Genomic DNA, 15,213 nt, shown 5'->3' with positions numbered 1-15,213 from the left:
GTCAATTGCCACACAAATGTAACAATTTTGCAGAATGCCATACATTTTTTTCTTAAATGTTTATCAGGTACAGTAGCAGCTACTCTATGTCCTCGTGGAACCCAACGTAACCAGACAAACGGAGCAGCAGAGAGTGATTGTTTCCCTTGTGACGCTGGATACTATTGTGCCAATGAAGGATTGTTGGGTCCAACTGGAGTATGTAATGAAAGATACTACTGTCCAGACACTTCTAAGATTCAGAGTGATTCACCATCTGGTTACCAATGTCCACCTGGATTTTATTGTCCGCAGGGTTCAGCTAATCCAATAGCTTGTCCACCAGGTAAATGAATAGATAACTTTTTATTATTTGCCAATGTCCGTCCAGGTTTTCATAAGTAACAGCTAAGCCAACATCTAGTCCTTGAATTGAATATGAAAAAATGATATTTTCCCATGATCTCTTTTTTGTGAAAATTTCTGTTTTATTAATGTGAACAAATGTGTTCAAGAGAAGTAGCTATTCCAATAGCTTGCCCATGGGTAATTTATTTTTAAAAGATTTGTCTGTAGTTTATAATACCTAAACTATAAGAAGGGGCTTTACTGCATTCACATTGTTTGTTCGTCCAACAAATATTAGCTTCACACTTTTTTCAGGTACTACTGAAATGAATGACTTCATATTTAATCAGTAGCTTGACAGCAATGAGTTGTAACCTGTGAGCCCTTTTTGGATCTGTCAGACACTTACTTCATGTTTGCTGATTATTTGATTTTTCCAAAACGTTAAATGAACTTGGTCTTTATGATAGTTGTCTTGTTAGTAATCATATCATATCTCCATATTTATATTATATAAATGTTTTCATCACTTATTTCTCCAGTACAGCTGAATCTTAATGACTTTTAATCTTGCCAGCAATTTGAAAGTAATGAATTGTAACATGAGAGTCCTTTTCCTGATCTGTCAGACACCTACTACCTGTTTTCTAATACTTTCATTTATATATGGGATATGCTCAGTACGACAACCTGTGCAGCTTCTTCTTGTGTGTTAGAGAGGCTTCAGGTATTAATGTGAATATGACCTGAAATGTTTGTAAACATTTATATATTTTTTTCTAGGAAAGTACCAGCCAAACTATGGTTCCATTGAATGCATTGATTGTCCGAGTGGTTTTTACTGCATGTTAAATTCCAGTAATCCCGAGCCGTGTTCACCATTCTCCTACTGTCCTAATGGAACTATCAACCCCATACAATGTCCAGATGGTCAATACACAGACAACTCCACAACAGGATTAGAAAGAGCAGAGGACTGTCCTTATTGTCCAGCAGGTAATTGGGTCTTTCAAATATTGGGGAGGAGTGAGGGAGGATAGTATTTCTGTGCTGATCAGTACGAATACAAATACTTCATTAAATACTATTACTGTGACTTGACTGTTAGTGTTACTCTCCACCTATTGCAATTTATTCAAAATTCTGACCATATTGCAATTTGTTTTATAAAACAAAACTGTTCAACTGGTCAGAAATTTGAATAAACAATGCTGTAGAAAACCACAGTCAAGTTGTGAAAGTGCAAGGTGATAAAATAAAGCATACTTACAATCCTATGAGACTTTAATTCCACTTCAATGTTATTATGATAAATCAGTCTAACAGTTTGTATAGAAACTTTATTGTTATTGTCGTGCTAAAGGTGATAGTAATTTTGAATTGCTATAAAAATGTCCAAACTAAGCTTTCATATGATTTTTCTTTCGAAAAGTCTTCTATATATGTGAAATTACAATATGTCGTTAATAAGTTTCCATGGGAGATAACCTAAAACATTATTCTTTTGAATAAAGAAGACTTTTCGAAAGACAAATTGATTATCTCCCATGGAAACTTATTAACAACGTATTGTAATTTCACACATACTTTACTGAATATAAGATGTTTTAATTCAAATGATGTCTGATTCTTATGAATATAGAAGACTTTTAAAAAGAAAAATTGTATGCATTTACAATAATAACATTTTCTAATTCATACTTGAAGTATGACAACCATGTAGCTGCAAATGTTCATAGAATAGAATTCCACTTTTATTTGAGTATAACAATTTATGTTTTTATATTTTTTCCAGGAAAATACTGTACAGGAGGCCAAATCACAGGTCCTTGTGCTGCAGGATACTTCTGTCTGGCTAATATGTCTATACCCAACCCTGACAACTCCCTCCGCCCTGATGGTGGCCTCTGTCCATATGGATATTACTGCCCTGAAGGTAGGTATTACATTGGTTAGACATAATATTTTGTTTTATTTAGCTAACATATCAAAACCTATCCTAACGACTCCCCCCTGACCTAATGGTGGCATTTGTCCATATACTGTGGATTCATTATTATTCATGGGATACCAATTTTCGTTAATTTCGTGGTTACAGATTAACTACGAATTCAAATGTCCAACGAAGTACAAATTTTCTATAGGTTTGTATGCAGACTTTGGTAAAACCACGAATTCAAATATCCACGGAAATACAATTGTTCCTCAATCCACGAAAATTGGTACCCACGAAAATAAATGAATCCACAGTAGATGTATTACTGCCTGATGGTACGTATAACATTGGTTAGACAACATTCCATAAGCTGAAAACTTTTGTTTTATTTAGCTAACATATCAAAACCTGTCTTAACAACCCCCCCTGACCTGATAGTGGTCTCTGTCCCTATGGGTATTACTACCTGAAGGTAGATATTACCTTGTTGGGGAACATTTTGTATGCTATAAACTTCTATCGGGTATTAAGCTAACATATCAAACTTATCCTAACAACTCCCCCCTGACCTGATGGTGGCCTCTTTCCCTATGGGTATTACTACCTGAAGGTAGATATTACCTTGTTGGGGAACATTTTGTATGCCCTAAACTTCTATCAGTTATTACGCTAACATATCAAAACCCACTCCAAATCCATATTACATGTGGTATAGATATTATAGGATTTAAATGTATTATTTATAAATACAACGAAAAATTGAATATTGAAAATGAAATTAGGTTTGAATTTTTGCTTTGAATCAATTCACAAGTGTTAAATTATTACAGTTACTTAATCATTCTGAAATAAGCAACTTCCAGACCTTTGTTTATATTGAAACAATCATTAAAAACTGTTGAATTGTAATTTATTTAAAGGAACACCAGATAAGCTGACTTGTCCAGCTGGAAAATTCATCGCCATAGAGGGCGCCAACAGTTCTGCTGATTGTAATGAATGTCCAGGAGGTAGAGTGTGTGCACACAATTCCACATTGTCAGAACCTTGTTACAGTGGGTATTACTGCCCCTTCGGATTTCCAGATCCTATTCCATGTCCTGTAGAGACATACAATGACCTTCAAGAAGCAGACGACATTGCCTGGTGTAAACTTTGTCCAGCTGGATATAGATGTAATGAAACAGGAATAGCAGACTACACTATATATCCATGTCCTGTTGGGACATATTGTCCAAATGGTTCTTTGGATATATTGCCTTGCCCAGCTGGTACCTACAGGTAAATTGCTCTCTCCGTAGAGTAACTGTGCAAGAAGACTAGAATAGAAAGTTTCTGTTTATATCTCCTTTTTTTGCCATGGAACTTGAAAAATATGAATAAATTATGTCATTTTGGAAAAGAATTTTGTTTTCAAATTGTATAACACATCTTTGATTGCTATTATTTATTTTATGCCCAGTTTAAAATTGATCCAATTGATATTGATTTTTATGTTATTTTCCTTGACAGCCATGTTGGAAGGCAAAGTGGTTAAATTTTTTTTTGATTTACAAAATTAAAACATGTGTTATAAGCAATTATGATATAAAGAGATGCTATTAGTACATCGTAGTGAGGAATATTACAAAATTTAATCAAACAAAATTATTCAGAAATTAACAAGTTTAGCAGTCAGTTTAGATGAAACAAGTTTGAATTTGGTTGATTTATGAAGGAATTCCTGCACATAGCTCTCCAATGGTTCTCCAACATGACATCAAAGGAAACTCTTAACTCAAATTATTTCAAACTATTACTATCTATAGTACACAGTCTTTTAAATTTATATGAAAATTTTGATAGCAGACATTTAATTATTTGTATCACTAGCCTGTCAACACTGAGGTTGTGAGTTTTGAACCCTGCACATGCCAGGTGCTTTCATCTGCAATCTTAATTTACTAGGATTGTCATTTTTCCTTCGAAAGGCCATGGTTAGCTCTGGCCACTTAGGCTTCCTCTGTGAATAAAAAATGACAGCCACAATATAGTCAGTAATGCTGAAAGTGGCTTTAAACAACAATCAATTAATCAGTCAATGTAATTATTCTATTTTTCTATTTATAGAGATACAATAGCAGCTGGTAATATATCAGATTGCCATCTTTGTCCTGCTGGAAACAGATGTCCAAATGAGAGCATGACATACTCTGGAATACAGTGTGATGAGGGATACCATTGTCCAGATGGCGCTCAGATCCAAGTCCTTTGTGCGGCAGGATATTACTGTAACTTCTCTATGGCCCAGGTCCCATGTCCACCAGGGTATTACTGCCCTAATGGAACAGCTTATCCAATACCATGCCCACAAGGACATTATTGTGGAAAACTGGACAGTTGTAATGTTTCGGATGCAGGTAAGGTTTTATCAGTAGGATATTTTACCTGAATCATGAATGTTTATTTAAGTGAAAAACGATACTTATTTGAATGCCAGTTACTTAAAGTTTTATCTATATTGGAAGTTTTTGGGGTAAAAATTGCATGAAAATTAATATTTGTACTATTTTCATGTGCAATAATAACTATCTGAAACACCTGTACATCTATTTGTAGACCCTATCTACTTTGACTTTTGTTTGACTGAGTTTCTTGAAAATACTCAAATGAGAATTAATAAACTGTAATGCCACATGATCATTTTTTTTTAAGGTGCCATTGAACCTGTTATGTGTCCACTTGGTTACAAGGAATATGATGGATCTCCCAGAGCCACTTTTGAGGACACATGTGAACCATGCAAACCAGGAACATTTGGAGCACACACAAGCAGAGCAGTATGTGAAGCTTGTAGAGCGGGAGTGGTATGTCTGGCAATGGCAACAACTGATCAACCTGTGGCAAATGCCAGTTCTATAGCAGAAATCTTTGGACCGAATGCTACAAATTCTTACTTATGTCCAGCAGGTACGTTAAAATATATTTATATATTAGTTTTTATAATTTGGATTTATTATTATTCTAGGGATACCAATTTTCTATGATTTCCTAGGTAAAGGGTGAAATAGGAATTTATGTGTTCAGCAAAGTACAAGTTTTCTATAGGGTGTTGGCAGACTTTGGCAAAATCACAAAATCAAATATGTAAGAAATGTACAATAAAAATTTCCCAAATTGCAAAAAAAAAAAACCTACTTTTTCCAACAGACTTTAGACAAAATCTCACAGAGTCAATTCTATAAGAGTATTAAAAGACAGTTTTCAAGAATACCATTCTCAGAAAAAAATAAGCTATTGTTTGTCAGACAATGGATAACCTTACTAATAATATTTATACTCAAAATGAAAAAAAATTATGTATTTCAAGAGTTTCTAATTCGTGTTATTATTGTAATGGTACTAACTCTAAAATCTTGTTCTTGTTTACAGGATATTACTGTCCACAGAATAGTTCTTCTCCCACACCGTGCCCCGCAGGACGTTACAATGCATACAGTCAAGGAAAGAGTATAAATGACTGTGAACTTTGCCCTGTCAACCATTTCAATAAATGGGAGGCACAAGAAGGGTGTTATTTCTGTGGAGGTCAGGCCTTACAACCTGAGAGAGGACAAACAACTTGTCAATGTACAGGATCTGGAAGAGATTTCCAGGTAATTTATCCAAATAAACCAAAAATATTACTCTCAGGATTATAATGTTTTTCCAATGTTTATAGATACTTGTTTCGAATGCTGTAAATTTAGAAATTATTGCTTGCATTTATTATTGTGTCACAAATATTAGATTTATTATTGGAAATGCTGTATACAAATAATGCTATTGAAAACTTCCCATAGCGATTTTCCCAATAATTTCTGAATTTACAGAAATTTAGAATTACATATATATGAAATTACTCATTGTTGCTGTATAATTCAGTATTTTGTTTTAAAATAGAGATAGAATTGTCATGAGAATAATGGAACTTTCCATGTTTTGCCAAATTTATAATGTAAAATAAATTGATATTATAAATCATGTTCAGTTGTGAACAATGTATTCCAAAGGTTCTTTCATTACTTTGATTTTATTATTACAGGAGAGTGATAGAACTTGTCCATGTGGTGCAGGATTCATTGAGAATACAGATATTATAGATTGTACAAAGAAAGTATATGACCTTTGTTTGTCAGGAACAACAAGAGCACAGAATGGCGAGTGTCTAACTGATGGAGAATGGGAGGACTATTGCAGTAATTATGTAAGAATCAGCTTGAATGAATTTAAAATTTACTCACTGGGCTTTAGTGTCCATGGGTTAATGTCATATAAAATTCACAATTCAATGGTCAAATGTCATTCATAATTATTTTTCCTCCACTGCTTATTTACCAGTAGTCAGAATTGACAAATTATTGCTTTCAGTTTCATACCATTATTGTAACATATACTCTTTAATAACTAGATTTGTACTTGGTTTCTCTAAAATGCAAATGAGAAATTCATAGATTCCTGTTGTAGTTTGATGAATACATGAAAGGGGAATCGATAATTCCCTTCTTGATCCTTGTTAAGGCCTGTCTTTAGTCTTTAATAGAGCAGGTACAAGATAAACCAAAGAGTAAACATTGCTTTTATGATCTTTTCAAATGTATTTGTTTTGAAATAATACGTTTTGTTTATTGAATTCAAACCTAAAATGTCCAATTTTTTTTGCAGTGTGTTTGTAGAGCTTCCAGACTGAAATGACCATTAGATATTTTAATTGCATATTCTCCTTATTCTTAAATCATCAATGTTTTAATTGCTTATCCTCTTTCTTTATAGATATTATCACATTTTCATTATACAGGTGTGTGACACTTATGTTGGATATGATCGATACATTGGAGTGTGTCTATGTCAGTCAGATTACTTGGAGGATATTTGTAACCTGGAATGCCGAATAGCTCAGCGTGATAGAATTGGTCTTGTCTGTGCCGAACCTCCTTTAGAAGTACACGTTGTGATACGAAATGAAAATGATACCATTTCTGTACGTTTTATAACATTATGGTTTTAATTTTCAAAACATAATTAAACTTTTATTTTAACACTGAAGGATGATCAGGCATATAGATGAGAATTTTTTTCTGACTTATATTTGCAAAAACCGTTGATATGACCATTAATTTCATTACTATCTTAACAGCTTAGACAGTATATTTTGAATTCTTATGCAAAAGATCAAGATAATTTTAGATCGACATTTAAACATAATTATTTTGATAAGTCTTAAGGATGTACTTAGGTGAGGTTTAGGAATTTTTGTCAAATGTTCAGACACCTTTGTTTTTTTCCTACGATACAGGGTAAAATTATTTTCCCCATAACACCCATTTTTCTTTTCATATAAGGCTTCAATAGCTCATAAAAAGTCATTTACCAAAATTTTAGCAGATTCTAGATTTCTTTTCTTTCAATTTGAGACCCAAATAAAACCAATGCAAATATAAGGTATAAGTCAGAGTCAGCCTTTTCCAGCCATTTTTCAAAAATTAAATATCTCGAAAAAGGAGTTCCATAACCTATCAATATTTTTAGCTTATTTTGTTCCTTATCTATAAACGCTCTTCTGACTTATAGTATCAATTTTAAATTCAAATTTTTTTTTAATTTCACCTAAGTACATCCTTAAGATAATAGATTATTGAATATTGATGACTAGCGAATCATTTGACAAAAAATTTTACAAAAAAAATATTGCAAGTCACAAACATTTCAGTATAACTTACAATCAATTATTGTTGTAACAATTTTTGTTTAAAGAGCCACAGGTTCATGTCTGTTGAAACTTTGCTTGATTTTTCAGCATGAAATAACATCAGACAACATGCTGTCATCCATTAATTCCCGAGAGGCCATTACAGAGGATCAGTGTAGCTTGTTAGATGGTTCAGAAAACACAATTCATCTAGTTGAATCTGGTCCATCAGGATTTTTGGGCGTGTATAATCCCACAACTGATGATGTTGTCTCCCTTTTCACATCAAACGTCAAAGACTCGTCCATTACCTACAATGCTTCAGTTGATAGTAACCAATATACCGGAAGACGTCGTCTGCTAGCTACATCTTCTCTGGCAAATTCTACATTTACCGGAATAGCCAACCCCGTCACATGTTTGCTGTATGGGGAAATAATGGCATGGTCAGTTAGTAACTCATATTATCCAATTTATGACATGTAAGTACTATATCTTCTGCTTCACTGGGGTCTGGGAAATGGGTCTAAGCTTGAAATCTGATTTGTTGATTTTTTGACAAGAATGAAGATGATTGTAAAAAGAGGTTTTGGCGTTTGTGAATGAAAGAGATATAGTTTTTAATCTTGCAATTATATGAATAAAAGATATGCTGGGTGTACATCAAAGTGACAGCAACCCAACAGCACATTATAGATTTTCATCAAAAGACACAGGGAAATAAAAATGTTAAAAAAAAATAAGAGCTTCCTGAAATTTGGTTGCATACTTCCTGTGATCATGCTATACTGTGTGATGTTTTTTTCATATTCATTGCTCATCAATTAAACCAAATAATTATATAATCTTACACATAATGGCCATGTATGACATTTTCATTGCATTGTTCTCAGGATCTGCCAAATCAGAGCTTGCTGAAATTTTGTATAAATGCATTCTATACTGTGCTATGTGTTTCACATTCATCGCTTATCAACTTCTTGTTTTCCAATTCCTATAGCAGGGGTATCATTAGTGAGCAATAGCTAACAGTTCAATTATATTTTCAGAAACAACCTGTTTAACACGAATGGTAATTTTGATTATGGTGGATTTAGACTGTTAGTAGAGAGTATGGTTCAGTCTACCTCATCAGCCACTCTGTTCTTCTACCAGTTCAATGACCCTGGCGTCTATGTCTTCTATGTCAGCTCTGATGTCAACAAGAAAATGGTAAGCAATAAATATATTATATCTGTGTTTTTGCAATAAACAAAATTCATGCTGCAAAAAAATATTGAAAATGGAATATATGTGTGGTGTCAATTTTCCTGGATTTTGTGGGTAATGGTAAGCCCCCAATTTAAAATGTTTAACAAAGTATAAAATTTATATAACCTTGTATGCAGACTTGGGCAAAACCAGATATAATAAATATCAGATGTCCAATAAAATACCATGCTTCTTCGATAGACTATTTTTATATTACCGACTTTTGACTCCGGATTATATATTTTTCGACATGTTACCTTCTCTGTGGTAGAACATCCTGATATTGGGTCAAGTGAGAGCAGCTAAAAGAAGTAAAATCAAACATATGATCGGTGCAATTTGAGGGGAAAGTTTGCTGTTTTCCAATGATTTTTGTTTGTGTATATAAAACATAAAACAGTTAATTTCCCCCCAAAATTGTATCGATTGAAAGTTTGATTTGACTTCTTTACTAGTTGCTCTAACTTGATTGAGTACCAGGATGTCCTACCAAAGAGAAGGTAACCTGTCGAAAAATTATAAACTCCGGAGTCAAACATCGGTCTATAATAAAATAGTCTATTCACGAAAGTTGGTACCCATCAAAAAAGATGAATCCACAGTATCATCTGGAGTGGTTATTTTCATGTTGGTTTAAATTAATGGTTTAACCATTTGAAGGGGCAGATAAATCTTCATATATATATATGTTGAGGTAAATTATATGGCCTTCCAAATACCGCTTCGATTCCTAACATCACTGAAGAGACATTAATTGTCGAAATCCATATATGGTGTACACTTTTTTTGCACCTCATGTTTGAGGTATTCCATCTTTTCCGCAAGTTTATTGTTTTCTATTTGCTCATAAATTATTATAAGATCCATTTTGTTACATCTGCTGATCTATTTATTTGGCAATCGCCAATGGCAGTCAGCAGGGTTTAAGAACATCAGTTGTTCGACCTGCTAGTCAAATGCGTTTTGTTAAAATATACTTTTTCACTTTTTTGGTCTTTTGGAAAATGTTGTTTGTGCTGTATTTAGACCCCTCTACCAAGAAATTTGTTTTGCATGCACACGTATAAAAATTGCGGTTTTTATCCAACGCAATCATAGGTTTGAACGTTGTTTTCAATTTAGACTTTTTATATATATATATATATATATATATAATACGTTCAAACCTATGATTGCGTTGGATAAAAACCGCAATTTTTATACGTGTGCATGCAAAACAAATTTCTTGGTAGAGGGGTCTAAATACAGCACAAACAACAATTTCCAAAAGACCAAAAAAAAGTGAAAAAGTCTATTTCAACAAAACGCATTTGACTAACAGGGCGAACAACTGATGTTCTTAAACCCTGCTGACTGCCATTGGCGATTGCCAAATAAATTGATCACCAGATCTAACAAAATGGATCTTAATATTAATTAAATACCAAACAGAAAACAATAAACTTGTGGAAAAGATGGTATACCACAAACATGAGGTGCAAAAATTTGTACACCATATCTGAATCATGATTCATTGCTTTGTACAATGCATTTGAATGGACAGTGAAATCTTTGAATGAATAAATTTAGAAGTAAAATGCTTACTCCATACATAGCAAAAATTAGATATAAATTAAAATTTCCTAATATACAGTACTATTATTAAGAAAAAAATAAAAAAAATGTTGGGAGTTGTTTGTCATAAGATTATACTTAATTGAGTGATTTCTTTCAGTACATTCGTGTAATGGCCCAGAACTCAGTCTGTTCTGAAGATGGACCCTTCTTCCCACCAACATCCAGATACTTTGTACAGAATGGTATTGGGCTTGCTTCAGACATCCTCCAAGCTCCAGATTGGGCTATCATCTTCATCATTTTAGGAGCTGCTCTGTTAGCCATGGTTATAATGTTGATTGCATTGGTAGGTATAAAACATCGGGGTAAAATCTGTGAAAATAGATGGAACTGTTAAATTAACCACAATCACTGAATGATATTTACCTGCCTTAATAATCAAACAAATTTATATCAAGAATGTAGAAAAAATATACATGTATCTAGTACAAAAAATAGGCAAAAATTGTTCCAGTTACTCTAAACGTTCAAATTGTCTCACTTGGGTTATTTTCACTTATTTCAATTGTATAAAATGCACAGAAATATCTGCTGAGGACTTAGTACAAATCAACGATATTTATGTGAAGGGTGCACTTTTCCAAGTTTATTCATTAAATTTGCTAAAAATAGCAACTTGCAAAGCGTTCCACTTAAACAGATAAATTAGAGATTTTGCAGTAGGATGATTGTTCAGAATTTATATATATAGTTTTTACAAAGCTTGTATTTTAAATGTATTTTTTATATCTTTGATAAGTCAAAAGTAGTTAAGTATTTAAAATGATAAATATTATTATTCAGGTATTGTTCCGTAAATATGGCTGGACAAAGACATCATACTTATTCCCATTCTACCGAGCCAGAACCAGGAAATATAACTTTGATGATTACTCCAGTAAAGGATCCACCGTACATCCTGCACGGAAATTCCACAGGAATATGGAGGCAGCTGCTCTCCGTAGAGATAATCCAGATGATAATAGACTTGCTATACTGGATGGTAAGGCTTGCAATTATTATATAAGGGTCTGGTTGGGGTTTACATTATAGAGAATAATGGGCGAACAAAAAAAATAGAGAAAAATGGCTTAAAAATGAATAGAGATATGAAGATACATCCAACCCAATATTTCTTTGTATACCCACCCTCTCAAATTTGGTATTAAGTGTAATATATGCATGATGTAAGTGGTATAAATTATCAGATTCAATACGCAACAACCTCCTGTCTACTGAATACTTATACATTCTTACACATTTTGGCAAATGAAAAATTTTCATTTGATTTTCCTCTGGGACTACAAAGCTGGATTTTCTGAAATCTGGAATCAAGCTTCCTGTGAGCTTGGTACTTGTAACTTGTTTTCACATCCTTTTCTCATCAACTTTTGGTTTATCAAATACTTACAGGCCAGCAAGGAGGTCTCCCATACAGCAATAGTTACCTGTCTTTGTAATTTATAACTATTTCAATTCCAGCCAATGCCATTGAAGTGAAGAGTGATGATTTCTGGGATTATGACAGACAAGTCGACTTAGAAGCATTTAACACAAAAACTCTATACGATACACTGTCCAAACAATCTAACAAAGTCACACAGACGATCGGCAGACAGAAAGATGAGGTTAGTAACTATATTTCAGGAGGAAGATTTAACTTACAATGCTGTCATTTTTTGAGGATTTAAGTTAAAAATAGTGAATTATTAAACATAATTGGAAAAAAGTCTGGTTGGCTCAGAGTTGGAATAACCTGTCCTGGGGTGAAGTGACATGTCTTCCTGCAGATTGTTATTTTATGAACCAGCATCTTAACATTATGTGCTGAAGTACAAAACAGGGTTCATATTCGTATCACATTAACATCATCTCTTCTTTATAAGCAAATTATATTTGCCACTGAACATAAACACATTTTTATTAATAGAATTTGATAGGCAGTCATAACGTTTTTTACTTATAATAATTTAATAATACTCATCTTTGGACATCAATATGATTTTAGGTCAAAAACATGTATCAAAGAGTAGCCAATCAAAATGAGTCTCTGAAGGGACTCTGGGCAGCCAAGATGAATTTGCAAGGACCTGGTGTATTGGCTACAGATGGTGACATTGCAGTGTATGATGAAAAGTTGAGAGCTCTTGAAAATGAACTTGAAAGGAGGAAGGATGTTGGAAGACAGTTTGAAGAAATTCTCATCAGACAGAAAGAATTAATGGAGGATGATGAAAAATGCAGAGAAAAACATCAGGTAAATTGAATTCTGTATTACATGTATTCATAAAAGATGGTTTGGATGGGCTTCTTCTTTTCTGCATTCTTTAATTTTATAGACCATTTTTCCCTATTCTTTATTTATTCTGCCCATTATTTTTTATTCTTTATATTTTAGCACCCCATTATTATCTTTTCTTTATTTTTTTGGACTATTTTTCTCTATTTTTTTTTGTCCTTCATTCTGCACTTTTGCTTATTAATCTCTATTCTGTAAACCCCATCAAGAATCTCATAAAGGAAATATCATTAATGAGTTTTGTATGAAATTTAAAAGTAAATATTTTAAGTGACTATTGCAATTGGTTGTCTGTTAATGTAAATTCCAAAATTTGTGTTTGCATTGAATTTGAACAGCAGAAACAAATGCAAGATTAATCATTGTGACTTCAGAAAATGCTGCATTAAAATATTGTTATAAATTTTTTTAAATGTTTTATAAAACCTAACATGTTGCAATTTTCGCAATAATTAAAAGATTGCAAAATTTCTGAATTTACATTTAGAAGAAACAACATGTTGTTGTATTTCAGGTTGAATATCAAGCCTCACTCAGAGAAGCAGTGAGAACATTACAGGAGCATGTTAAACACATACAGGAAGGTGGACTAAACAAAGACGGGGATATCGACTTAGAAGCTCACACATCGAATAACTCTCGTGTCACAATGCTTGTATCTAACATGGTGGACGAGAGTAAATCGGAATGTCAGCGTGTTGGAGCATGGGGCATTACTGGAGAAGGAACAGGAGGCCGTCTCGTCAGGGCTGGAAATACATCACCAATGAAGAGGGACCAACTATTTGGTTAGTACAGAGGAAATGATAAACAATTTGATGAATGAAAGTTTGATAAAAATTTACCTGATTTCAGGATTATGTAGATATAAGAAGATGTGGTATGAGTGCCAATGATCTGAGTCACAATTTGTGAAAAGTAAACCATTATAGGTCAAAGTACAGCCTTCGACTCAGTGCCTTGGCTCACACTGAAGAGCAAGCTATAAAGGGCCCCAAAATTACTAGTGTAAAATCATTCAAACATATTTTGTCCATTTAAATTACTTTATAAAAAAATGAAGTGTTCCTCAATTCTAGGTTTTAACCTCTTTTTTACTTTTTTCACCAATACAGTTCATTTGTGATCTGTGATTTGGATGGAACTTTTCTGGCATATTCATTGGCGTAGCTTACGTTGAGGCAACCGAGGCAGTTGCCTCGGTAAAAAAAAAATAAAAAATAAAAAAAACTTTTCTTTTAAACAATTTTCACAGCAGCAGACTCGCTACTAAATGTTAAAGTACTGACTTGTATCGTCTTTTTACCGTTATTGATTCATACCCTTTGCGAGTTCAAGACTTATGGAAACATTTTCCTCCTCTAATTGGAAATCCCGATCCCTTTGCGATAGTTTTCAGTAATCTCAATATGTCGAAGTCAAAGAAATCGACACAATTGAAGCTGGCACATCTATATAATCCTACCCCAAGCAAAATCAGTAGAATAGATGATTACCCAACTCACAAAAAGAATTAGAAATAAATATTTGAGGACGCCCATACCAACCCTCATATATAATTGGTAACGTCTAAAATTGAAATTTCTTTGTGTGTTGACATTTCCCCCAACGTGTAATACTTCAGCTAGTACATTGAGTTTCATTAAACTTTGCTACCAATTGAAATAAAAATTACTAATATTAATCAACATGCACAGAAAATAATTTGCTATGTTGTTCTAAAGTTTTATTCTCACCAAGGATTTGTATAGTATAGTGTCTTACTATACAAATCCTTGTTATCACTATTTAAAATTTATAGTTTTTTCTCTAGCAGGGAATTTTAAATAATTGAAGGAGTCATTAATTCCAGCGACATAAATAATATATATCAGTTTCTATATAAAATTTTCAATCAAATACTGTTTTCATTTATTATGAAGACTTCAGAAAAAACGTAAATTTTTCCGTTAGTACTTCACCGGTTGTGATTTTCACAATGGGAAAAAGTTCAAAACCGAATAAGAATTTGAAGACCATCCAAAAAATATCAGGACAAAACACAATCAATAAAAGTGCCGTGGTGCATTTCACATGTAGCATATGTTTATTTCCTAG

General features: G+C 33.1%; 1 protein-coding gene across 4 annotated transcripts in view; it reads left to right on the top strand.

Moving 5' to 3' along the window:
• The window catches only part of LOC127717736 (uncharacterized), a 154,804-nt gene that overhangs the window by 116,222 nt on the left and 23,369 nt on the right, over nt 1-15,213 (top strand). For all 4 annotated transcript variants that reach the window (XM_052223505.1, XM_052223506.1, XM_052223504.1 and 1 more), the window contains 16 exons: nt 68-325; nt 1,111-1,323; nt 2,123-2,263; nt 3,184-3,544; nt 4,373-4,662; nt 4,958-5,212; nt 5,675-5,898; nt 6,327-6,488; nt 7,080-7,262; nt 8,079-8,452; nt 9,020-9,182; nt 10,936-11,124; nt 11,622-11,820; nt 12,300-12,445; nt 12,826-13,074; nt 13,631-13,904. In XM_052223505.1, the coding sequence (XP_052079465.1) occupies nt 68-325; nt 1,111-1,323; nt 2,123-2,263; nt 3,184-3,544; nt 4,373-4,662; nt 4,958-5,212; nt 5,675-5,898; nt 6,327-6,488; nt 7,080-7,262; nt 8,079-8,452; nt 9,020-9,182; nt 10,936-11,124; nt 11,622-11,820; nt 12,300-12,445; nt 12,826-13,074; nt 13,631-13,904 (3,681 nt within the window). The remainder of the gene's footprint in view (nt 1-67; nt 326-1,110; nt 1,324-2,122; nt 2,264-3,183; nt 3,545-4,372; nt 4,663-4,957; nt 5,213-5,674; nt 5,899-6,326; nt 6,489-7,079; nt 7,263-8,078; nt 8,453-9,019; nt 9,183-10,935; nt 11,125-11,621; nt 11,821-12,299; nt 12,446-12,825; nt 13,075-13,630; nt 13,905-15,213) is intronic.

The sequence above is a fragment of the Mytilus californianus genome, unplaced genomic scaffold (assembly GCF_021869535.1).
Source record: "Mytilus californianus isolate M0D057914Y unplaced genomic scaffold, xbMytCali1.0.p SCAF_10, whole genome shotgun sequence".
NCBI lineage: Eukaryota > Metazoa > Mollusca > Bivalvia > Mytilida > Mytilidae > Mytilus > Mytilus californianus.
The sequence above is the reverse complement of the archived record's forward strand: the minus strand, read 5'-3'. Positions and strand labels throughout refer to the sequence as shown.